Source organism: Anser brachyrhynchus (assembly GCF_964034855.1).
Source record: "Anser brachyrhynchus genome assembly, chromosome: 8".
NCBI lineage: Eukaryota > Metazoa > Chordata > Aves > Anseriformes > Anatidae > Anser > Anser brachyrhynchus.
In genome coordinates this window covers 2286770-2311390 of record NC_137702.1, presented here as the reverse complement: position 1 = coordinate 2311390, position 24621 = coordinate 2286770, and the positions used below count along the sequence as shown (strand labels likewise).

Below are 24621 nucleotides of genomic sequence, written 5' to 3'. Positions count from 1 at the left end.
ACTGCCTGAAGAACTGCTCTCCACTGTTATTACCACTAATGGAACAAAAATAATGATAGCGAGGAAGGGAAACTGTTGGCCAAAAAGCATAGTCCAGGAGCCTTTCTACCGCACCCTGCACCTGGCAGCGAAGTGTGAGGGCATGAGTACAACAGCTGCTCCGCCACTAAAGTGAGTAACCTCAGTCTCCAAGACCATCAAGCCAGCTCTTTTTACAAGCGGTATGTCTGCATGAAAAAATGTGAAGAAAGAGGTATCGCTGTGCCGTACAAAAGCTCTTATAAAACTGGCAGGCTCTGCTCTTTAAGTGCAGGCAGCATCACACCCGTTGAACAATGGGCTGGCCTTAGATTAGACTGCTAAATATTTCCAGTTTGGTCAACATCGGTGGTTTTACTAATTTTAAAACTCTTCTGCCACACCTAGAGGTAATAAAAAATCAGGCACTGAGATAGGTTGGCACTGAGAACAGCAGGAAACCGGGACCTTGGTCAGATAGTTTTAGTATACTTATTTTCAGTTTTCCAACTTTCTGACAGTTTTCAACATTTAATTTGCTTCAGATATCAGTTCTCTTGGTATACTGTATGTAAATCACACGCAACTGGGAGAGATTAAATGCTGAGTAATTAAACTAGATAATCCCTGCAAAATAATATTAACCTCTCTGAGTGTGTTTATTTCATTTGCAGCTTAACTGAGGAAATCTCTCTAAGCAAGCCAAAACATGTTACTGTTCCAACCCCTGCCAGGGAAGCTAGATAACAGGAAGCGGATGGGTTTTTTTTGCTCCCCATGAAAGCAGAATAAACGTGTAGAAGTTAGTTTGACACTTCGGTGTGTTTATAGCAAAAAGTCATGCTGCATGACAGTTTCTATGGAAACCTTTTTATAACTGAATGGCAGAACACTTTAAACTCTCTTAAATTTTTTAAGAACACGTTAGGAAAAGTGTAGCTTGCGTTATGTCCCCCATGCCAGTTTTCCGTATTTAACAAGTTGCAGCATTTTTCAGGACAAAATATTGCGGTGGTGTTTCAAGTCTCCAACCTCTACTAGCAGGGATAAATCGCTGGCTGCTTTACCACATCCAAACAAATGGCTCATATGATGCCCGTTTCACTCTCAATACATACCAGCGATTCAGTCATTCATCTCGAAGATTTTCTTCAAGTTTATAATTAGCCAGGTCTGTAGGGGCTGTAAAAGAGACGGTATGGAGATGAAGTGATTTACACTAGTGAATGCTTTAATTCGGTATTAGGATTGCACTATTTTTTAATGTGAAATGGTTTCATATTTTCCTGTGAATTATCAGCATTTGTTTCTGGTTCCTAGAAAACAGGCGCTTACGGAGAAGCTGAAGCAGAATGATTCCAAACTACGACTTGTAGCATATCAACAGGTCAGCCCATAAAAACACTCCAGGAATGAATGCTGGGTGGGTTGTACCTGCTTTTACTAGAAACCCAAGGAACATCACCTATTTTTTTATACTAAAATTGCCAAAATATACTTTCTGTCAATGAGTTAAATTTGAAATTGAGTCTGAATGAGGAAAAATAAAGCCTGTGAAGGCGAGAGTGGTGATTTAAAGCAGGAGGAGAGTTGTTTTAGGAGGAGGTATTGCAGAGGTTCCAGCCTTCAGGGCCATTTATGGAAGAGGACCGGACTAACAGTTGCTTGATCTTACTGTCTTTCATTCTCAGTTATTATACAACAAGCTGGGTTTGTTTTGTGGCTTATTTTGAGTTTTACTATGCTTTTACTATCTTTAAATATAACCTTCACGGTGATTTGCTAATGATACGCATGAAGCAACAAAGGTTATAAATTCTACTGCAAAGACCATGATTCCGAAAATAGCCCATTACACTCCCCTTCAGTGTAATGGTTTCCTCGGAACAGTTACTCGCTTTATAAGTTATAGTTCGTACTTCTTTTATCTTTACTGTTTATTTGCAGACCACTGTTACAGAATGGAAACTGAGATGTTGCTAACCAGTTCTGTTACTGACTTAATCCATCATTCCTAACGTGCTTAGGAGCAGTGTTATTACCAAGTTTAATAGCTATCAAGTCCCACTTAAAAAGAAAATGTTCAGCTGCAGGCAAAGTTACTCGGCGTGTTTTTGTGTCTGTGTGGAAGAATGTTTCAGGAGTTCAGAAACATCCCATTTTTGGTCATACACTGCAGTACCTGACAAATTCCTCTGAACGTGTGAGCTCCATGTGGTACAGACAAGGCACCCCGAGAGGAGTGCGAGCAAACTGAAAATACTTGTTTGTTGTCTGCATCTCTGAATGAAGCATGTGGCTGCTGTGATCTCTGAGGCAATCTGTTGCCCATCTGGCATCTCTTAGACAAGGGATTGTCACAGCTGGTGAGTTGTGATTTGATGGACCTGAAGTCTGATCCTGTATTACTGCAATTCCTAAGTGCTCGGAGAACTAAACTTTATTCGAAATACCTCTGGTATTAAAGTGAGCTTAGCAGCTAATTGGGAAGACTGACCGTGTCATAACACTTGTCCCAACAAAACTGCAGTCTAGACATGCTGAGTTACTCTAATGGTTAACTGGTGAATTAATTGTACAGACGATACAAGCAAAGCTCAAAATGATGCTGCAGCTGCAGAGGGGTGTGGTGAAGTTTTTGCTCCATCACAATACCGACGGTATCGGTTGCGTGCTGTGCTGTGCTAGGTTGGTAATTTGATAAGAAATTTCATTTGTTGCTTAATGAACCACACAGTTACTGTGTGACAATGATACACTGAGAACGCTGAATGTATTCAAATTTGTTAGTAAAAGGGTGAAAGGAACTCCTTGTGGCACCTCTGGTATGCGTTGGAGGTAACTCAGATGTAAGATGAACATGTTGATTGAGTGCCTGTGTGATCATGGCTGAACTAATTAATATTGTTGACACTCAAATCTACATCTCTGGGTTTCAAAATTGTAGTTTCCTGATGAAACAAAAGGACTATCTAGAGATTGAAACAGTGGGGGTAATACGGACTAGAGAGAACAGCATTGTTTACACTTTGCTCACATGAAGTGGTGCTAGCAATCGTGGATTTTAATGGACGCTGGAATTTGCAGCAACTGATGGATTCCAGACCCTTGTTGCAGGAAAATGATTCAAATTGTTTCAGGTTTTAGAAGACTGTTTGTATTTCTCTTTCATATAACCAAGAAACCAACTTTCTAAAGAGCTTACAGATACATTCCCAGTATACCCCATACTTGAGAACCTAGCAGAGGCTAAAACTTTGGCTTTTATTTTATCTGCAGAGATCTGAACCTGTTTGTACATTTGAACATGGACGCTTACACCTGAATACATCCGTAATTCAGAAAGGATGTTTGTGCCACAATTCTCTTTTAATGCTCTCGTCCCTTAAATAAATAAATAAAAGGTTTGTATTTCTTAAAAGCATGGGTAAGTTAATTTTCAGCTTAGAAGAGCTACAAAAGCAACTCCTGTGGAAAGGTACACTATTCTTAATTAACAAGGAATTAATTAACAAGGAAGTGAGCTACAAATAAATTACTGCAAAGTGGTTTATCTCTAATAGCATCAAGCTAGCAACCAATGTTACACTTGCAGATCACTCTACTTTTCCAGTATTTAAGTGTTTTTTGCTTATGCAGCAAATTTGAAACCAAATGGAAGTTCATTAGCAAACTGAAGAGTTTTAGAGTGCAAAACAACATGTAGGGTATTGTTTTGAAAGCAACATAAAGTAACTATACTCATACAAACATTTGCATACATATAGATGGATGATCTGTCATCAACAGCAGGAAATTCTTTAAGGAAAATACATACATGCATCCTCTGCTGAGTACAGCTGTATTGGTGGAGACTGTTACCGCTTGCATTTCATCATGGGTTGCTCAGCACCACCCTCCTGAAGAGGTTTCTCGGTCCTGCGGATGCAGCAATGCAGAGGCTCATGGGAGGGTTCCCTAAACAGTGTCAGCTCTCATGGCAATGGTTAGTAAGGACTGGTAAAGCTTGCAGGTTTTCTTTGCTGGCAGTTACAAGGAACAAAGCTGAGAGCCACAATGGCTGATCTGAAGAGGTAGTGGCCAAAATCCGCTCAGGGGACAGAAACCTGTGACACCCGCCTGGTCTTTTGGAACTTCTGGCAGAAACTATATGGTGAAATGGTAGGATTCCCGAGGGCAGAAGATTAACTTGTGAAATAAGATCATTGCGTATCTAATGCATTGATATTTCTGTGGAGATTCAGCGGAGGCTGAGCTGTTGGTTTGCGCCATCTCTATTGTGTTAACGTACCCACAGGTGCTCTGTCAGGGCACCAAAGGATTTGGGTGTTTTACTTACTTGGATTGTTTTTTATATCAAATAACATTTTAATTCTCCAGGTACCTGTTGGATGGTGTATTGTAGTTCAAAACAGGCATGACATTTGGGTTCAAAAAGGAATATTTTCTTGGGTCAAACTGGTTGTTGCTGCTGATGCACGTTTAGCTGATTTTAGTTGTCACATAAGGTGCTGCACGGCCTCCTTTCCTGTCCCTTCTCATGGACCATCCCCATGGACAACGGCAACATCTTCAAACTTTTCTGCTCTCGTCCTGCAGCACTTTGTAGCTGCCTTGTAGTGCAGGCAGTTCCGTAGCCTACCTGTGCAACGCGAACTGCCTGCATACAGAATGAAACGTGAGCACTGCAAGGAAAAGAAAAAAGGTGAATATTTTTAGCTGTAAAATACAGTCTTTTAAATAAGTATCTCTAAGCAAGAAAAATGCTTACTTTTCTCTGGAGCTATTTAGAACTAATAGTGCAGTAGGTTTATTTTTGCTGTTAGAACTATTAACTTCTGAAATACTTTTAGCAATGCACTTCTGACTTGCATTCAGGTACACCTGCAGCCTATCAAAAAAAAAAAAAGACGACTTTTGAGAAGGTAATCACTATAGGTAGGATTAATTATCAGTAAAGCACAGGTGATTCAGTGTGCCCACATTCAAAAATTAATGGGATAATTAATTACTCTATTTAGCTTCACTAAGCTGTATAATGTTTGAGCAGAACCATAATTTATACTCTGGTTGCTTAATCTGGCAGGTATTTCTGAGGAGGTAGTTACGTGTTGCAGTATTCTTAGCAAAGTGATTCGACAATTTATATCACATAATTTACGATACGACTTGGAAATGTTTCGAGAAGACAGTATCACTTCTTGAATTTCAGAGCTTGACCTGAAAATCAATTTGTAAATACTTACTAGCAGTCTTTTCAGTCATTACTTTCTCTTTTTTCGATCTTTTGCAAGGGTAATTTTATAGTGGTATTAATAATTAATACATCCATAGGCATAAGAAACCTATACTTCAGCTTATACTCATCAGCCTTACCTGATTCTCTAGATCAGCTCTCACACTAATAATGTGTTAAAATATTTTTTCCTGGTTTGTGGTTTAAGTATGAAGACTAAGCTAATGTTGTTCAGACAGGCTGAACCTGGCAGCTCTAAAACGCTTCCATGATAAATACATGAACTGTTTATAACTGTCCTTCATACTTTGGATTTCCAACAATTGGTTAAACGTAATGCAGATATGTGGAAGGAAAAGGAACACTACCTGTTTAAAGAAATCAGGGAAAAGGAAACTTGACAGAAGCTTGTTAGCTCTGACCATTTCTTTTGTCAGCAACAACACCAAAAGAAAAAAAAAAGTACCTTGGGTGTTGATTGCTCAGTATTCTGAGAATTATTTTTTAAAAGTAATGAAGGTCCTATACGCTTTGTAGTCTTAACTTGAAAGCTTTGGTTTGGACTAAAGCAAATTTCTAAAATCACTATTGGTATTTGCCAAGTTTTTGTTTCCTGTAGCTGGTAATCCAGTCTGTAAAATGGCACTTCTAACTTAGGAAAATCTAATTCTGGATGAAATTATTCTCTGATAAGGATGTGTTCACGTATACCCATTTTAACTCAAAGCGTGTTTCCAATTTCCTTTTTAAGACTACTGTTTTTCAGTTTGGATTTTCAGGTTTGGAGATTTTCTTTTGCTCTTTGTGGTCAGGCTCGTATCTAAAAATGGATACAACTATTTAAATTATTCTTCATTCATTTATAGCTATGATGACAACGTTAAACAGCTAAATTTACTGCATTGTAAATGGCTTTGCAAGTTGTTATGGAGAAATTAGGTTTCCAAGAGAACACTTTTTTTGATGCACCAACGAAGACCATGAACTGTTTTTAAAGATGGAGGCATCGTAGAAGGCAAACCTTCTTTTAGAGTGACCTCCCGAACTACTTTCCTTCGGGAGGGATGTTGCCCTTCGCTTCTTTGCGTGAGCGCTGCCGTCTCTGTGCCTGCACGGCCCTCATTACAGCGCGTGCCTTGCCACAAGAGGGTGACTTTTGCCACAAGCGCAGCACCCAGGGTTTGGTTTACCCATTTGGATGTTTTGTAATTTGTTTGGTATGTTTCTGATGAAGAACAAAATTAGAACGAGATCATCTTGGGCTAGCGCGCCCGCTAACCCTCTACCCGCTGATGGAGAATTCGGGCCCGTCCAACATCTGCTTTATTTTGGTGTGGCCCTGCGGTTCGGTGTCGAAGGCAGAGTTGTATTGGAGGAAGGTAGCAGCAGGGGGACTTTGTGGACACGATCCCCTGCGGGGTGATGAACCCCGCGGAGGCAGGGACGAGCCCCTTCGTGCCAGGGCTCCTGCCCAGGCCTCGGCCTCTATCTCCTCGGGCTGCCCCTGTCACCACGGCTCTCGGAGGCTTCCCCCACACCCCAGCACCCCACGGGCGTTCGCCTCCTTCCCCAACCCCTGACTCAAAGGTGTTAGTGCGGGACGGAACTGGGCCCTCTGCACCCACGCTGCTCAGAGGGCTCGCGCTTTGAGGGGGGGTTGCTTCAGCTTCCCCCCTCGGGCAGCGGGGCCCGCGGCCCCCTCACGGGGGCTCCGCCGCTCTCGGCCTCCCCCGCCAGGGGCAGGGCGAGGGCGGCCGGCGGCGGGGCGGGCCCGGCCGGGGGCGGGCAGCGCGGCGGGGGCTGGCGGGGGCCGCCCGGGCCCCACCGGCGGCCGTGCCCCGCGGCTCCCCCGCCGCCCTCCCAGCGCCGCGGCGGCTCCCCCCGCTCGGCCGGGCGGCGCTGCAAGATGGCGGCAGCAGCCGAACGCGGCTCGGAGCTGCCCGCGGAGCCGCCGCCGCCGCCGAGCCCCGAGGAGGTGGCGAGGCGCTTGGCGATCACCCGCCGGGAGCTGAGCAACAGGCGCAAGATCCTGCTGAGGAACCTGCCGGCCGAGAGCAGCAGCCAGGTGCGGCCGGCGGCGGCGTGGCGGCGACCGGGCGAGGGGGGCTGCGGTGGGAGCCGCTCCCGGGGAGCCGGCGTGAGGGAGAGGGAGGGAGGCTCGGGGCTGGCCGGGGCTGCCGCGTCCCGGCCCCGTCGCGACCGAGGGGAGCCCCGGCGCTCCGCCCGGGCTGCTCCTCTGGCCGCCGATCGGCTTTGTTACCGCCGGCGGCTGGGGGCGGCCCCGCTCTGCCCCCGGCCGGAGCCGCGGGCTGCGCATCCCCGCCCGGGGGGCTCCGGGTGGCTCCGTCGGGGGGTTTCGTGTGGGAGCGCCCCGCCAGCCCCGAGTCCTGCCCGGGGGAGGTGGAGGCGGCTCCCAGAGCCCGCTGGCGGCTGGGGGAAAGCGCTGCGGGTCGCAGGGGAACATCGGCGACCTCCTGAGCCTGCGGCACGCCGGTCAGCTTCGCAGCGATTCAGTCGCTTTGTCGGGTTTTGGCCACCTGCAGACCGGTGGGCGCGCTGAACTCGTGCACGAGGTAAAACCTGTAATTACAGCTTTTGTTCTAAGCCGCTCCCCGGGTCTCTTTCCCTTTGCTTTCCCGAGCACAAGGAATTTTGTTGCCCGCGGGTAGGTGCAGCGAGGATTCACGGGGTTCTCGGCAGCTCCCGAAGGTCCGCTCGTTTTGGGGAGACTCTGCCAAAGATCCGCATAACTCGATCCAGAGCCCCAGGCGTGCTCACCGCCGTGCTCCGTGCCTTCATGCCGGGTGCCTTCGGTCTGCATGGCCGTAGGTGGTCACCGGCTTAAAAATGCTGATTTTGCTGTGACCCAGCGTGGTGATTTACACGTAGAGCCTCGCTGCCACGCGTAGCGACCTCACGAGCTAATCGATAAAAAGTTCTCGCTAACTCGCAACTTGGAAAACCTCGCTTGCCTTCGTCTTCTCTTCGAGGAGCTGCCAAGCACGGCTGTTGGCACAGGGGCTTGCTGGTGGATCCCCAGCTGCTTGCTGCCCGTGGCTGGCACGGCATCGCTCTGTTGGGTGCCCGAGCGGGTGTGTGACTCGCTCCTGTTCCACACGGCAGGTGCTGAATTCACCTGAATTCACCTGCATTCACCTGTGGTCCAGTTAAAAACATGGCTCGTGTACGCAGAAACCATCAAATTTGGCGTTGCTTGGTCAGACAAAGACTGCTGCAAGGAAGCATTAGCATGAAGGTCCAATTCGGCAACCGTGCAGCACTGCGGGAGTTTGCCATTTTGTTTTGGTGACTTAAAAGTAGCGCTTTGGTGGCTTTCTCTCCATACGTAAGGTTCTAGCATTCCCCTGCTGCTAGGCTATGGCAGCACCACCACATGCAGACTCAATTACAGCTGGAAAAGGTGCCAGTGTGATTCTTAACATCATCGAGCTGTTGGTGTTCATGTGCATAGGCAGCATATTCGTGCTGTAGAGAGGAAGTTTCTGTCCTGGAGCAGTTTTGGAAAGGAGAAGTATGTTTGTGGTCAGGCACGTTAAGTATACCTTTGTACTTGGCTGTCAGCTATTTCCAAACGTTACCATGAAGCTTACCGTTTCTTGAATCAAACTAATACCCTTGGTAAACTGTGCAGAGGTGTTTTCTCTGCTGTCGTCTTCTTGAAATGATTGCTTAGACGAGAGAAATCAGGTAACATACTGCTCCCCTGGCCAGTTTATTCTCCAATAAGAAAGAGATGAACATCATGAAAATGCAAAGTCTTCCAGAATGGGATTTTATAAACGTAATTATTAACCTCTAATCACTGGGACATTGGTTTGCTGCCATTTGTTGTTACTAGGTGAAGATTGAGGACAAGATTTACCAAAATAGTTTCCAAGTGGGAAACAGCTTTTTTTCTGATAGCAATATGATTGGTGGAGGTGATAACTTTTTTTCGGAAGGTTCAAAATGACAACCAAACTCCATTTTTTTCAGGTGAAATTAAATAACAAACATTTTCCTTTGCCAATTATAGCTACGTATTAACTTATTTATTTGTTATTGGAGCTATAATCTTCTGTTACCTTTAGAGGTTTCTGACAGAGAAGCAGAGCGCCGAAGATTTGTTGTCTCAGAAACCAAACAAACAGATCTGGAAGTGTCAGAAGCCTTCAGCACTTCAGGTGCTGGGTGGCTGTAGCGAGGGGGCAAAGGTAACCCACGCTGGAATCTTGTTAAGTGGGGTTTCCCTCAAAATGCATTTGGCAACATCTGTACTGCTAAGGGAATCCAGAACCTGTTTTCAGGAGCAAGGGCAATCTGGAGAGGGCATTTTGCAGTTTGTTGAGCCAAGGAGATCAGCATTCCCTTTAGGACTTTCTTCCTTGAGTGGCAGTATGTAATAGGTCTGATGGGAGAACAAATTAAGTCAGAATTAACCCAAGAACGTTCTTTCTGCTTTGGGTTTTATAGCTCAGTTTGCAGATACGTACTTGCAGGATTAATACTGTTACAAGCAATTCTCTTGCTACAGCCACCGAGAAAGGTATTTTTGCAACAGACCTGTGGTAAGCATTTTTATTACCACCTTCACCGTTCTTGCAAGCAAAGTCTCCGTTTACTGTTCAGCTGGCAAGTTACTCAACTTGGTAGCGCCCTGTCGCAGTGAAGCCTTCCAGGCGTCCTGGCGAGCGCCCGCGTGCGTCCCCATCCGATTCCTCCAGCGCGGCGCCTGGCCGTGCACACCATCGACCACGGGGCTCGGCAGCCTGACGCATGAGTGCTGTCACCTCTCTGGGGCTGAGATGAAGCACGTGGAGAGCCGTGCAGCTATATACATACTACTTTTTAGGTTGCTGGAACTATAAAATTAGATAGAAATGCGCTTTTATTGGGCTGACTGATTTCTGTCCATTGGGTTAGTGCTGTCAGTAGAACCCACGTAGTAGAATACCAGCCTTCGGGTACAGGATGTGCTTTCCAAACCACGGTCCTCTCTCCTCCTGCAGCCTTTGCAGAGCATACTCTGCTGGCTTCTATTTCTTCTTGCGATAGTGGGGAAGCGCTCTCATCAGGGTAATCAATTTGTGTCTCCATTAGTATGAAGGGCGTTAGGCAGGATCCAAGGAATCCTAGGGGGGCAGCGCTATGTGATGTTCTACGGTAAGACAGGCAAGATCGTCCCACTGGTGTCCGTCTTCTTGAAATGTCAGCTGGTGGGTCTGTCCTTCTCAGCGTCAATATCATCTGATGCAATGCTGTGGTAAGACTGAGGTTTGTATCGAGGATCTTTCTAAAGAGCCTGGAAGGTAAGCTTGGTTGTAGTTGTTTGTTTTGCTCTGGTCAATGTTTGGTAATCAATTGGCAATCCCACAGCTAGATGTCTCTTGCAATTGCCTTGTGCCAGTGCCTCCCCGATGAATTGGTTAATACATTTCAATAGCAAAGAACACAGTTGCATGTGATGTTGAAAGTGCAGTGTCGAAAGGCAGGTATCGCAGATTGAAGGCTCCTGGAACTGTCAAAAAGCTGCTCCAAGTGCCCTGGGAGGCAGGAGGACTTTTGGGGGTGGAGGGAGATTGGGAGGGAAGGAAGTGATAACAACTTCTCTCCATCACTGGAAGAGACACCAATAACTTCAGGATGTGTAAGTGAGGTTGGTACCATACTAAACCAGGGAAGTTTTATTTCGTTGGAGTATCATATGGCAAATGAACTTCTGTGTGTTTTGTTTTTTTTTCGTGATTATCCCAACGGATTAGAAGAATTGTTTTTGATTTCCCCAAGTCATTCATTTTTCAGAGTTAGTGGTTTGTCATCTCTGTCTGATTAACTTCCATAGAAGCTGTAGCTCACAAATGTGATGGAAGTCAGCAGTCTGGTTCTCTGGCATACCGGTTAGGATCTCATGGAGTTGCTTTTAGACGCAGTAGGACTTGGATTCTCTTTCTTGCTGGTCGTTGCTGGGATTTGTAGCAAAATCTCCAGTCTTCACTGCTAAGATCCGATGACTGACAAGGGCTGTTCACTTTGTGATTCCCCTCTTTGCAGGTAAGGAACCTGTGGTGCAGAAGTTGCGCTTGTTTTCAATAAGCTTTCTTCTGCCCCTTATAATCTTTGAATGCAGCTGTGTTATAGTCACAATTCTGCTTTTCTCCTTTAATATCTGAGACTAGAAGATGAAGGGAATGTTCTACTTTAATGTAGGTCATGAAGTAAATTAGGGCTGATTAATTATTTTAATGCCCTGTAGTTCTTCTTTGGTGTGGCAAAATCTAAAGAAAGATGAAACATTTAGGTATTCATAGGAAACTGGTGCAATTCACCCAGAACGGGGATTTATTTTGTGTTTTGGGACCTGATGTGCCTGTCCAGGTTTTTTATTGGTGTTTGTTCCTGATTAAAAAACAAGTTACAACTTAGAATGATGCTATTTCAGAGGTTTTATTCTTTCTGTCTTGATTAGCCACAGTTTTTCCATGTTCCTTTTTAATCGAAAACCTTTAATGAACTGTGGTGATTTGAGGAAACGCTCTTTCCCAATCTGTTGTATGCTGGACTTTTAAGTGGAAGCGGCCTTTGTGTTTCAGATTGTCCTCCGTCACACTGACTGCACGTGAAAGGCTTATCGGCCGGGTAGTGAGTAGCCCTCATGCCTTAGGATGTACATGCTTTTTGATTTTCTTTATTGCTTTTCTTTTGTTTTGTGCTCTTCCTCTCTCACATTACCTCTGCAATGTCTTTGTCATCTTTCATTTAGCTTCCATATAACCTGGCATACCCAGGATGATGAAATGGGTTTCCAATCCCATAGTCTTCCTCTTATCAACACACTAATGTGTTTTTGGAAGACCAGAGAATTACCTTTTTCATTCCCATTATAAGTCTGCTAAGAAATTGCTCTTCTTCTGTCTTAGTGACAATATTTTCTTAAATTATCGTATGAAAGATCTTTGCAGGGTATGGTCTTACAAATGTGAAAGTCAGTTCTCAAACAAAAAGATGCCATTGCTTTAGTATGGCCTAGAGACAGTTTATGGCCTAGAATCCCAGGCTAGGTTTTATTTCCAGTTTCATAGTTTGTGACCCTGGGGCAGTGCCGAGGGAACGTCTGAGCAGAAGACTCAGGGCCCACCTCTGTCCTCTCTTCCTGGATGCCAGGTAAAGATCTGCTGCACATCCTGGGCTTGATCCTACAGCCATTGCTCACAAAAGAAGAATTTTCTTTAAAACAATTTGAAAACTGGAGGATTTTTCACAGAAGAGAACGTATGTCACCATGAGTTTATACGTGCAGCTGGCATGGTGAGCCCAAACTTTGTCTGCACCTGTGCTTGGTAGGAGCAAGGGAGGCTTCATCTGGCAGTCGATGCCCAGGTGGTGAAAATTTGGGGATTTCCTACCTCAGGAGTCACTAGCAGACAGGGGATGTTTAAAATTGCACCTTGCACCAGTCCTTGTGTGCTGTTCTCCAGCCCTCTTGTTGGTGCTGTGCACTGCACTTCTTACTCTCCGGAAGATTCTCTGTGATTTTTCCTCAATAACAGAAAATTATTTTAAAGCATGTTGCTCTTCTCTTGCTTAAAACTTTTTTTTTCTTCCACAACAGACTTTATATATCTGTAGTGAAGTCCATGCGGCATGTCATGGACTCGATCTAGTGGTCTAAAACTGAATTAAATGAACTGTATCATTCATAAACGTAATGCTCTGCCTCTTTCCTGCGCTCACGGTGCAAATTGCCAGGCACCCTTGGAGCTGTTAAACGCTTCTGTTGCCAGAACAATGTAATTCAGTATTACATCTAGAGAGAGAAAAATACTTGGTTTTGGGGTGCTGTAATCTTGCATATAGTATGTTGATCCAGGTGGTGACTATATATTTTTTGTTTTTTTTCCTTATGCTGTTAGATCACCTGGTGTGACCAGGTAATTTTAATAGAATTAATAGCTGAGTTTATTGATTCGGTAGGTAGGGCAAATGTTCCTGCTAATGACTCACGTTGCTGTTTAAAGAAAAAAAAAATCCAGGTCATAAAGCATAAAGACGGATTGTCTCTGAGGAAGGCATTCTTTCCCTTTGAGAGATGCAAATTTCAAATTGATAATATGTGGTAAAAAGTCACGCTGACGTTTTTCTACCCGAGACAAGACAGGACAGAACAGGCCAAGAATTAAAGTATTTCAAGACGATGTTTCTTGTGGCAGTAAATAATACATTTTGGAAGGGTATCCAGCCTATATTTACTTGTGCTTTCTCTTAACTCCCCTTCAATATATTTGGTTTTTCTTTTCCTGCCCATCCTTAAGTACGAATGGATTACTGTGTGGTTAAGATTTTAATTTTTACGAGTGCTTAGACTAACTAGCTTTTGAAGTCCACTTCTGAGAACTCGTAACGGTTACTGGGGGGCCAGGGTGCTGGCACTGGAGCTGCCACGGGGTTCGTGACGGCTGTAGCTCTTGGTGTAAGTGCCTCCAGCTCGTGCTGCCCGAATCCTGTAAGCTGGCCTGGCGCTGGGGGTGGCAGCGAGGCCTTCCCGTGATAGTGCACCTTGCCCTTCTGTTTAGACGTCGCAGGACACAGTTAGATCGTTGCTTCCGGTGGGTGTCAGCCCCGTTTTTTAGACTACTGGGTTAATTCGTTTGTAGCAGGAGACATTTCTTCTCAGAAAGAGCAGTCAGGCGTTGGGATGGGTTGCCCAGGGAGGTCGTGGAGTCGTCATCCCTGGGGGTGTTCAAGGAGAGGCTGGACGTGGTGCTTAGGGACAGGGTTTAGTGGGTGACATTGGTGGTAGGGGGATGGTTGGACCAGATGTTGGAGGGCTTTTGCAGCCTTAATGATCTCTGACTGGGGAGGGAGGAATCCTTCAGGAGAAGCAGTTTGGTAACCGCCACATGGAAGACGGTTGGAAGTGCTCAGGTGCCCTGAGCCGGGTGGCTGCCAGGAGCTGGGCCCAAGCCACGGATATTTGCTTCTGCCATGCTCAGGGGACAGCCACAGCCATTGGTTACATCCCATGGGGTCAGGGCCTGCCAGGCACACACCCCGTTAAATACATTAAAATGGAAATAGTCTTCATTCTTTTCTAGCAGGCACCAGCGTTGGAAGGTAAGGGTGAGATTTACAGAAGCGCCCGAGTCACTCTTTTAAATAAGACGCGAGCTCAAAAGTTGGCTTCGTACTTCTGAAAATATTATGAAGAAACTTAGTCTAATGTACACAGATATGTAGATATCTGTTTAATTTGAAGGAGTATATATTTGCTTAAGAGTCGACGTGCTGTGTTTTATTTTTGTAAATTGTCTCAAACTGTCTTTATGTGAAAAATGCCCTCGCCAAAATAATACCCGGACGCAGTCAGGCAGTTGCAGGTCTCAGCCCCACAGCGGGAGTGCAAGACGCTAGCAGTGTGTGCCGCGACCTGGGCAAACCGCTGTTAAAATCCTTACAGTGGCCTTTTAAAGTGACTTAGCTTAAACTAGGTTATCGTTTTAAATCTTCTTTTTGTTCTCATAATTTTTAACATGAAGACCTCATGATTATCCCATGAAGATAAGTTTGCTACAGGCTATTTTCCCTCTCAATTAAAATTTCAAACAGTTGCTGGGAAATCATCTGGCTCACACAAAAGACCTTCAAGAGAGTGTTACGAGCCATTTGAAATAGCATTTCCTGCTACTTAACCGCCAGATCAAACTTTCAATGTTACTCTTGTGGTATATGAAATAAAAAAGGGTGACTGTGTCCCCTTTTTTCTAATCAGGACAGGAACAACTTATGTGGTGTCTTTGTACAGTTGAGCTGTACGACTTCACAGAAAGTGTCATTTCTCCTCAGTATCAAGGACCTCGAGGACCTCTCGTTAGAGAGCTGCCCTCAGCCAAGTCACGTTCCTGACTCGGGTCTTCGCAGTGTGCCTGGCTTATTTTGCTTTTCAGAAACCATATCCTTATCACGTCTGATTAGGGTGGCTGGTAGATCGAGAAAACAGCCATATTTTATTAATGCAGTATTTGACAGCTGTTAACTAGTGAAACTAGAGATTGGCGTCCCTTTGACTAAAAGGGGTGCACCTGATACCAGTCAGAGAGCCCAATTAACCCAGGCTGTATATCGCTGAATTAGCCCACTGGCAAGTTGACTGGTCTGCTGGAAATTGGCTGAACTGAAACTTTCAGACAAAGTTTGTTGATTACTTTGATACTCAAATGGTCTTTTGCTATCACGTGTGGGACTTACCCAACTGAAATATAAACATGCCCGAAGTATTGCTCTCTTCCTAGGGGTGCTTAATGTCCATCTCTGCATTCTTGCCACTGAGCTGATAATAGTTCGTGGGTTTTGTGGGGCACAGGCATGTGTTTTGCTTGTGTTGGGGAGCAGCTTTAGCAAACTAACACACCTCTTGCACTTGTTCCTACCCCGCCTCTCCCACTCCCCTGCTCTTTCCCCATTAGTTAGTGGGAGCAAATAATGCCGTTGGGGTTGATTCTTCATTGGACACCTGTGCAGTAATTGATAAATGATACTTTCTGTGGGGTATTCTGGGCAGGATTCACTGCTGCTTGAAAGAATATTCATTATTAAAAGAGCGAAAATCTGCTAAAGTGAACTTGAGCAGTTAGAGGAAACTAAAGCAGCTGTTTTATTTTATTACAGTGTTGCCTGTCCTCAATAAGTTGCATGATGTGATGTTGCTGATATCTCATCTGTGTGGCATTTTAACTCTACTAGCTGTACTTTTGAGAAATAGTTTGGTGGTTTTTTTGCTATTTAATGAGCTGTGATGTTATTTGTCTTTATCAAAAGACAGTCAGCAGGACAGTCTGTTGTGCTTATGAGACGTTGTATAATGAAACGTAAATTAATCACATTCAGTAAGCCAATTCTTTACATGAGATAAAAACATTGCTGTAGTAGTATAAGCAGCTCTTCTGAAAACAAATATTTGATAGTGTTTCTATGGTAAAGTTTTGTGTTTATCGGGAAAGTTTTTGTTTAAAAAGTGAAGCTAAATTTATACACTTATTTATTTGGTCTGGTGAATTATTTCTCTGATGTTACTTGTACTTTTCTCTTTCAGGAAATCCATGACTTATTTAAAGATTATGAAATAAAGTACTGTTATGTGGACAGAAATAAAAGAACAGGTAAGAAATTAAAATCTTCCAGTGTCACACATTTCAATTCTGTGGTGAAACTAGTGAGGAATATCGTCTGCTATGCATGAAGTCATTAACTTGTCTGCCGGCATGTAGCCTGATTGCCCCTTGGCTGTATGCTTTGTCAGCCTCTTCTGAAGCCAGTGGAGAACTGGAAACTCTATTGATAGTAGTGAGAAGTAGGTTGGCCCTGTATGGTATCTATCAGGCATATTCCCCTCAGTCAGTGTCTCTTTGAGACTAATCTAACCTCAACTGTCCAAATTCCTTTGAAAAACTAATCCTGAGGCTTCTCTTAGGACAAACCTTCACAGGTGCATATGACTTGATCAGAGGAAAACGTACCTAGCTCCAGATGCATTTGTTTCAGGTAACATGAGCCAGAAGTAATTTAAAGGAATACTTAAGTCTTTGAAGGAAACATTGACCTGCATTAAGTCTTGTATTAGCTAAGTCAGATCTTCCATTTACAAATCAATTCTCTACATTAGGGGAGTCACGGATTTTTAGCACTTCTGAGTACAGAGCTGGACAAATGTTTCTCTACATGATCCTGTACATCCAGATTGCCATAGATATTACAGCCTGGATTACCTCAGGAGGTAATCTTGGATTGAAGGACAAATGTGGTGACTGTGGCAAATTGCTGTCAGGATTTTGCTAGGATAATGATGTTTCTGACGCCTGTCCTTGTAAGACTGTGTTTGGTGTGATGGGAAATTTTTTAAAATACAGCTATTAACATCTCCTGGGTTACAGCATCTTAACTTGATGATATACAATCGAAGAAGTTCTTCTGGAGGTTTTCACAGGCCCACCTCTCGAGCCTGTCCATGTCCTTCTGTGGCATCCCTTCCCTCCAGCGTGTCGACCACACCACACAGCTTGGTGTCATCAGCAAACAGGCCGAGGGCGCGCTCAATCTCACTGGCCACGTTGCCAGCAGAGATGTAAAATAGTACTGGTCCCACTACTGACCCCTGAGGGGCACCACTCATTCCTGGTCTCCACTTGGACATCGAGCCATTGACTGCAACTCTTTAAGTGTGACCGACCAGCCAATTCCTTACCCGCCGAGTGGTCCATCCATCAAATCCATGCCTCTCCAGTTTGGAGACAAGGATGTCATGTGCGACAGTGTCAAAAGCTTTGCACAAAGCTACGGGGATGACATCAGTTGCTCTTCCCTTATCCACCAACACTGTAAACCCGTCTAGAAGACCACCAAATTTGACAGGCATGATTTGCCCTTAGTGAAGCCATGTTGGCTGTCACCAGTCACCTCTCTCCTTTCTGTGGTGATGGCCATAGATATTGTAGCGTGAACTACTTGCGTAAGGAACTCCATTTGTATTGACTTTTTTTAGATACACTTAATGTCTTTTTAGTTTGATGGACATAATCAGAACTTGTAGAGCTCTGAAGACCTTCCCAATGAGATCTTGTAAAATTTTCCAGAGTAAAAATAATGTTTTCACTTGATTACGCAAACTAATTTAAAATAGTGATAAACACAAGGAAGAAGTCCTTAATGACCTCAGAACATTTTGAAAAAGCATTTTTATCTTAAAAAAGATGAGTCTTTTTAAAATTCTTTTCATATATCCTTATATTCTATGTAAGTATTCCTACATTACCAAGTATTATGCTGTTACAGAAATATGTCAAAATGCTGGATTGCAAAGGAAGTAATGTAGATAGCCCAGGAGTATTTTAATCTGTCTGAGAACCAGATTGTTGATTTCCATGCCTTCTCATCTTTATCTGATTATCGATACATCTCTTGAGTTACTGCAAATTGTAAAATCCACTGCAAATGCATTGTTTGTGTGTTTGTTCAAGTTAATTGCTTCAGGATGTGTAACAACATCCCCTTTGACTAGAACAGCAGAACTGAGATCTCAAATATTACATGTTTGCCACCAAAGTTTTACTTGCTTCTTTTTCTTTGCTACAGGATAGGTACAGTTACAGCACAGATCAGAACTTGCTTTAAGAACCCTGTGAATGTTTATATTTTATTTAGAAATCTTCGTTTTATATTGTTTTAACTTCTAGTTATTTAGACATGAAAGAAAATAGCATTTCTGCCTCTGAATGGTGTCATCTTACAATTCATTTGCTTTTTTCACATGTGCAGCGATGTTAGTGGAAACGGATGATTAATAGGTGATCTGGAATAAAAGATGTTTTCTGTTTAAAGAATAATCTTGCAACCAGAGCTTCCTGGAGTTGAATTTCAGGAAGCGATTGTATTGCAGTATGGTAGGTTTTGCTGTGACTAGCACAAATCTACCCGTAGTCATGGTGTGGTAATTGATAGCAAGGAAAGCAGAAGGCTAAAAAAAAAATATGCTCTGTTTAAAGGGGAAAAAATTAAAAAGCATTGTGTAATAATTGTACTAGGACATCTAATTTATGACAAAGAATTCCATGCTGCTGTTAGGTTCAGGATAGCTAGAAATATTCTGTGCTTTTTGGCTTGTGTGACTCTTATAAAAGTGATAATTGTGTACTGAGGAGGAAAGTATTGTTTATACTTGTTTCTGGACAACTGAGACTCCAAATTTGGGTGTAGGATAAGCGCAGTTTTCAGGCTGTGGTTTCAGACACGTTTCTTGCACTGAACAGTATTGTTGCTGCCGACTTGCAGCATATTTATTTATGAATATTTATTCAGTGTGGCAGACACTTAGGGGTGGCGTTTGAAGAGTTGAGGGTGAAGCCTGAGACAAAGTGTGAAGGGATAACAATACCTTTTGTGGGTTACCTTTCCAATTTCATTTTATTTTCAAGTTAGAATGTTTTAGCTTTTTGAGTGCTTCCCAAAGAAATTAATTCTAGACATGTGTAGGAGCGGTTTAATATTTTATGCATACAAAGGATTGAAGTGTAAATATGGCCTCAGGGCTGAACAATGGGTATTATTAAGTTTCCATTGGTCTCTGTGGGAGAACAGCATACAGGAAATCAGCAGGAAACGGCTAAAAGATACTTCAGCACAATTCATAGTGGTTCTCATTACATTTTATTAAGGTTACACAGACAAATTCATATAGCAAGTGTGGGGTGTTGCAGAATTCTTGTCCGCAGCTGATGGCGCCATCTGCTCATCTGTAGGACTGTCCTGTAGGTAGTTAACGCGTCTCCAGCAGTGCGTCAAAGAGAGGTGGCCAGCAGCTTGGTATCATGGGCTCGTGTCCATGTCCAGCGCTGAGGCTAGCAGAGAAGCAAGCAGTAGCACCATGCCAACCCCTGTGTTGTGCCACCCACCATCTCACCAGCCCCACTGTGATGTGGCCGTGACATCACCAGGGCCTGTGCCAGCAGCACAATATGGGAAGGGGTTAGGAGTTGACCTTCCTTAGCATGTGGCCATGGAGTCCATGGATCTGTCCTGTAAAATGTTGACACGTCTCCAGCGACGCGTCTCGTGTCCATGTCCAGCACTGAAGCAAGTGCTGGCAACAAGAGAACCAAGTATAACACCAGGCGTCTCCTGGGCCCGCCATGTCACTAACCCCACTGTGATGTGGCCGTGACATCACCAGGGCCTGTGCCAGCAGCACAATATGGGAAGGGGTTAGGAGTTGACCTTCCTTAGCATGTGGCCATGGAGTCCATGGATCTCTGCTGTAAAATGTTGACACGTCTCCAGCGACGCGTCTCGTGTCCACGTCCAGCACTGAAGCAAGTACTGGCAACAAGAGAACCAAGTATAACACCAGGCGTCTCCTGGGCCCGCCATGTCACTAACCCCACTGTGATGTGGCCGTGACATCAGTGGGGTTGGTGCCAGCAGCCCAGTGTGGGAAGGGGTTGGGTGTTGACCTTCCTTAGCATGTGGCTATGGAGTCCAGGGATCTCCTGTAAAACCTTGAGCCGTCTCCAGCGGAGTGTCTTGCTCTGTCCTTTTCCAGGCTTCTCTCTGTAATTAATAAAATAATAAGAGAAAGCAACTGAAGGGGAGCACCAACCCTCCATTGCCACGATAGACCTTTGCCCTCTCAGCCCGAAGTTGTCTGGCTGCTCCTCTGCCAGACTGACCAGACTGGCCTGCTGCAGCCCCTTTTATAGCCGCCAGGGCTGGCCGCATCACGGGCTCCCCCTGTGACATGGCCGCCGCCAACATTCTGTCCCCTGTGACATGGCCATGGCATCACCAGGACTAGTGCCCCCTGAAGAGATGAAACGGTTAAATAAAATAAAGTAAAATGCAGTAAAATAAAATAAAATAAAAGTATAATAACAAACAACAGCCGCTTGTCATTCTGGGGAGGGAAATTCAGTAGCTGCAAGATCGGTTTGAAGGTCCGCAGCTCAGCAAAGGTTAAAAGAGAATCAAATCCTGCAGGTACTACCCACTGCCACGTTTTAAAGATTTGTGTGGTACTTGCTGCTGAGATTTGTGGGCCTGAAGGCTCAACTCCAGCAGAAAAATGTTTACTGTCTGGAGGTGATGCTGCATGCTTTGGGTCTGAAAGATGTCCAACGCCCAACCCTGTGTCTGCAAGTGGCTGACGGTGCTGAGGATGTCTCAGCCAGAGCTGTAAACTTGCATCTTTCTTTCCCTTACATGAACCAAAGATTTTGCCAGGGGCTGTCCCGTGCTGCGCGCTTGAGTGGGACTCAAGAACAAAACCCATAGGTTATCTTCATCTGCTTGATTCACTGCAGACTGTTACATCCCCTATAGAGGAGGGCAAGAAGATGGCAAGAGGCAGCAGGCACAAAGCGAAACACAGCGGGGTTTCCTCTGAACATCAGGAAACATTTTGGTTTTCCAAACTTAATAATTTAGTAATTCCAAACTTATTTTTCTGTGACTTCTATTGGTGGGTTTTGGGTTGTTTTTTTATAGAGGCGAGGGGGGCTATAGTGATTATTTGTAAAGTAATAAGCGATGTAACTTGTTTTGGTCTCTTACAGCATTTGTTACTCTGTTAAATGGAGAGCAGGCTCAAAATGCGATTAGGAAATTTCACCAGTATTCTCTTCGGGGAAAAGAAATATCTGTGCAACTCCAACCAACAGATGCTTTGCTGTGCATCACTAATTTGCCCATTTCGTTTACGTTAGAAGAGTTTGAAGAACTTGTGCGTGCTTATGGCAACGTTGAGAGGTGTTTTTTGGTGTATAATGAAGTTACTGGCCATTCCAAGGGCTACGGTTTTGTGGAATATATGAAGAAGGACTCTGCTGCGAAGGCGAGACTGGAACTTCTGGGGAAACAGTTAGACGAGAGCACTCTCTTCGCTCAGTGGATGGATGTGAACCAGCTGACCACAAGTCTTATTCACTCCAAGTGCCTTTGTGTAGATAAATTTCAAAAAGACTACGCTGATTCAAAAGAACTGATGCAGGCTTTCTCACTGAAGTATAAACCTGTATTCTGCCAGGTATGTTGAATATGTATCTTTTGGAAGACCAAGGTCATGATTTAAATAGTTCTGTATTGGTGTACTTCACTGCTTGCAATCTTATCCTTTTATTTTCCACTTAAGTGGTGAGTGAGCATGCATCTGCATTGCAAAATATGATGTGGTACAAATGTTTTATTGGTCCGGGTTCACAGTGATTGTTACATGTCATCTGGGAATTCTGCAGGAGACCGCTCCTGTTAAGCACCAGTAAAATGTTTATAGCACATCCCCTTCTCATGTATTTTATGGAAAATCATTTTAGAAATATTTTAGAGAGCTTCTAAAGTAAATGTTGCTGATGGTTTTATTGCTCAGTAAAGCAAGCCAGAGTGTGTGAATGCTCTAAGTGCGACAGTTCAGGGAGATCAGGAAGAATATATATATATAAAATTAACACATTTAAGAAACCTCTGCAAATATTTGATGAGTTTTTCTTTAACTGGGGAAAATGAGTCACTGGGCTTGATGGGGATAGAAGTGCTGCATCTTTTGGAAAGCTTGCAGGTACAGAAGAGGTAGATCCTTGCTAGCCTTTGCACACATAAAGGTTTCCTTTCTGTCTTTATGGCTTGTGAGATACTAGACCACACATAAAATGTTTCTCATAGAAGTGCTGCAGACAAACACACCTAGACAGACAGTAAAAAGAAAGCTTTGTTTGTGGTCGCAGTTGGGTATGATTTCACTTGTTTTTTGTTTTCTTAAGTATCTGGGAAGGCTGCTTAGGGATTAGCTTCAAGGATAAGTAACCAGAGACTTTCAGCATCCAAGACAAGAAGGTCTGTCGGGCTGTCTGGCCTGACCCACCTGTAGGGCAGCACGTTTTCCCTAGTGCTGTTTTGGAGCCCCAGTAATTTGTTGTCAGCTAACCATATCCATATACTTGCTTGATCCAAGTACATGGGGAGATGAATAAATTGCAAGTAATTCTTTCCAGAAACTGCCCATCCCTTGTTATTTTGTACTCGTGTCTGTTTCCTGGATTGAATGTATCTGACTTCTTCTTCACTTCACTGCTTACTAGGGTAAGCAGCCAGTGCTCCCCAATATTTTCTTCTGAAAGAAGGTATTGCGTGCTGTAATGAAGTCACTTCCCTAATCTTTTTTTAATTAGCTAAATACATCGATGTTTTAAAGTCTTCTAGTTTGGGGCATTCTTCCAGCTGTCAGATAATCCAGAGGCTGTTATCAGCTTCCCCAGCAATATTTATCAAGATATGTGTGTTCTTTAGAGCTCTTTCTGGAGGTGAGTCTTTAGCAATGGCATTGAAGATTTGACAACCCCTCTTTCTTGAAAATCTCTGAGATTTTTATTTCAATTGTTACTGTAAGTTTATGCAGCCAAACTGTTGGGAATAGGCTGTGGGTTTTTTTCCAGTAAAATCTAGAGAGGTTTTTACTTTTCCGCTTCACAACCAGTGTCAGTGTGTCATTTCTGATCATTTTGGGAGTGGATATTTTTGCCTAAGCTTTACTCCCTCCCTTTTCACTCTCATTTTTTTGTTTGATTTAAATCTGCTCATTCTGTTATAAAACTCTGCAAACAAAGGACAGAGCATTGTTTGACAAGTAAGCCTGTTTCCAGTCTGCTTGATTGATCAGTCTGGCATCTTCTGTTGGCACTAAATGCAGCCACAGACTTCAGATTCTCCTAAAAGGCAGTATACAGCAGTAGAATTTGCATTGTTACATGTTTCAACGGCTATCATGCAGTCTGATGAATGACATTTTTGTTATTGTAGTCTGAAAAACTGAACAGTAAAGAGTTTATAATTCTTATCCTGCAAAAAAAAATTAAAAAAATGTAGAACACAGCTGTATTTAAATTCGTCTTCTCACCCTTTTTATTCTGTAAAATTACTGTTAAATATGTTTCACAACGCAGGTTCTCCATGAGATTACATGGAAGTTAAGGTGGTAATTCAAGTAGACACAGCATGCATGCCAAACCTAATATGAAGCTATGATACTTATATTTAGCACATTTGAAAAAGAAACATACTAATTTGGGTAGGCATTAACGTGGTACGTCAACTTTTAGCAAAGTATTTTGCAGGGGATAGGTGAAAATATTTCAAGACGGTTCCTGAAATTCTCCGTTTCGCTCAGTGTGCTGTGAAATGTTTCAGTTTGCTCAGGATGAAGACAGCTGTATTGGTGACTTTGCAGTGGTTGAGTACGAAACTGCAGAGCAGGCTGAGAAAGTACAAGAAGTCACCGATGGCATGATTATCAAAGGGAAGAGAATCCAGGTGTCCTACTGTGCTCCAGGAGCGCCAGGCAGAAGCACGTTAGCAGCACTTATAGCAGCACAAAGGATGGTAAGATTTTGCAAATCTGTTTTCAGAATGGGTTTGTTATGCCTTGAGCAACATGTGTTGTGTCAAAGGGATTCACCACTTTGCATTACAAAAACTAGCCAAGCTTCTGGAAGCCTTAGCTGTTTGGGGTTTTTGTTTGGTTGTTTGTTTTTTATCTAGTCAGCCTAACTCAGTCTCTTTCCTAGGCTAAAGAAGGCAATACACTGCAAAGAGGAAGGCTGAAATATGGTTAGAAGATATTACAAAGTTATACTTGCATAGCTTTGGGATTTTATTAAAATCAATTTTCTGCAAGAGAAGTTGTACTAGTTCAAAAGAAAAGTAAATTGAGGTGGAGACATTTGATGAGCTAAAACAGAGTTTTAGTTTTGGTTTAAAACAGGCAAGAATTTGTCAATTTTAAGATAAATTTCAAGATAGGAGAAATAGTTTAATTTCATGCTCAGTATAGAAGAAAG

The 24621-nt window shown here is 43.7% G+C and overlaps 1 protein-coding gene across 9 annotated transcripts in view; it reads left to right on the top strand.

Moving 5' to 3' along the window:
* The window catches only part of RAVER2 (ribonucleoprotein, PTB binding 2), a 43325-nt gene that overhangs the window by 2257 nt on the left and 16447 nt on the right, over nucleotides 1–24621 (top strand). For 2 of the 9 annotated variants that reach the window (XM_080603378.1, XM_080603377.1), the window contains exons 1-4: nucleotides 7058–7319; nucleotides 16341–16407; nucleotides 21349–21818; nucleotides 23972–24163. In XM_080603378.1, coding sequence (XP_080459504.1) covers nucleotides 7161–7319; nucleotides 16341–16407; nucleotides 21349–21818; nucleotides 23972–24163 — 888 coding nt within the window. In that variant the 5' untranslated portion in view covers nucleotides 7058–7160. Of the gene's footprint in view, nucleotides 1–1213; nucleotides 1406–7056; nucleotides 7320–10258; nucleotides 16015–16340; nucleotides 16408–21348; nucleotides 21819–23971; nucleotides 24164–24621 lie in introns of those variants that run through there. The other 7 variants (XM_080603383.1, XM_080603382.1, XM_080603380.1 and 4 more) reach the window with 6 other exon arrangements.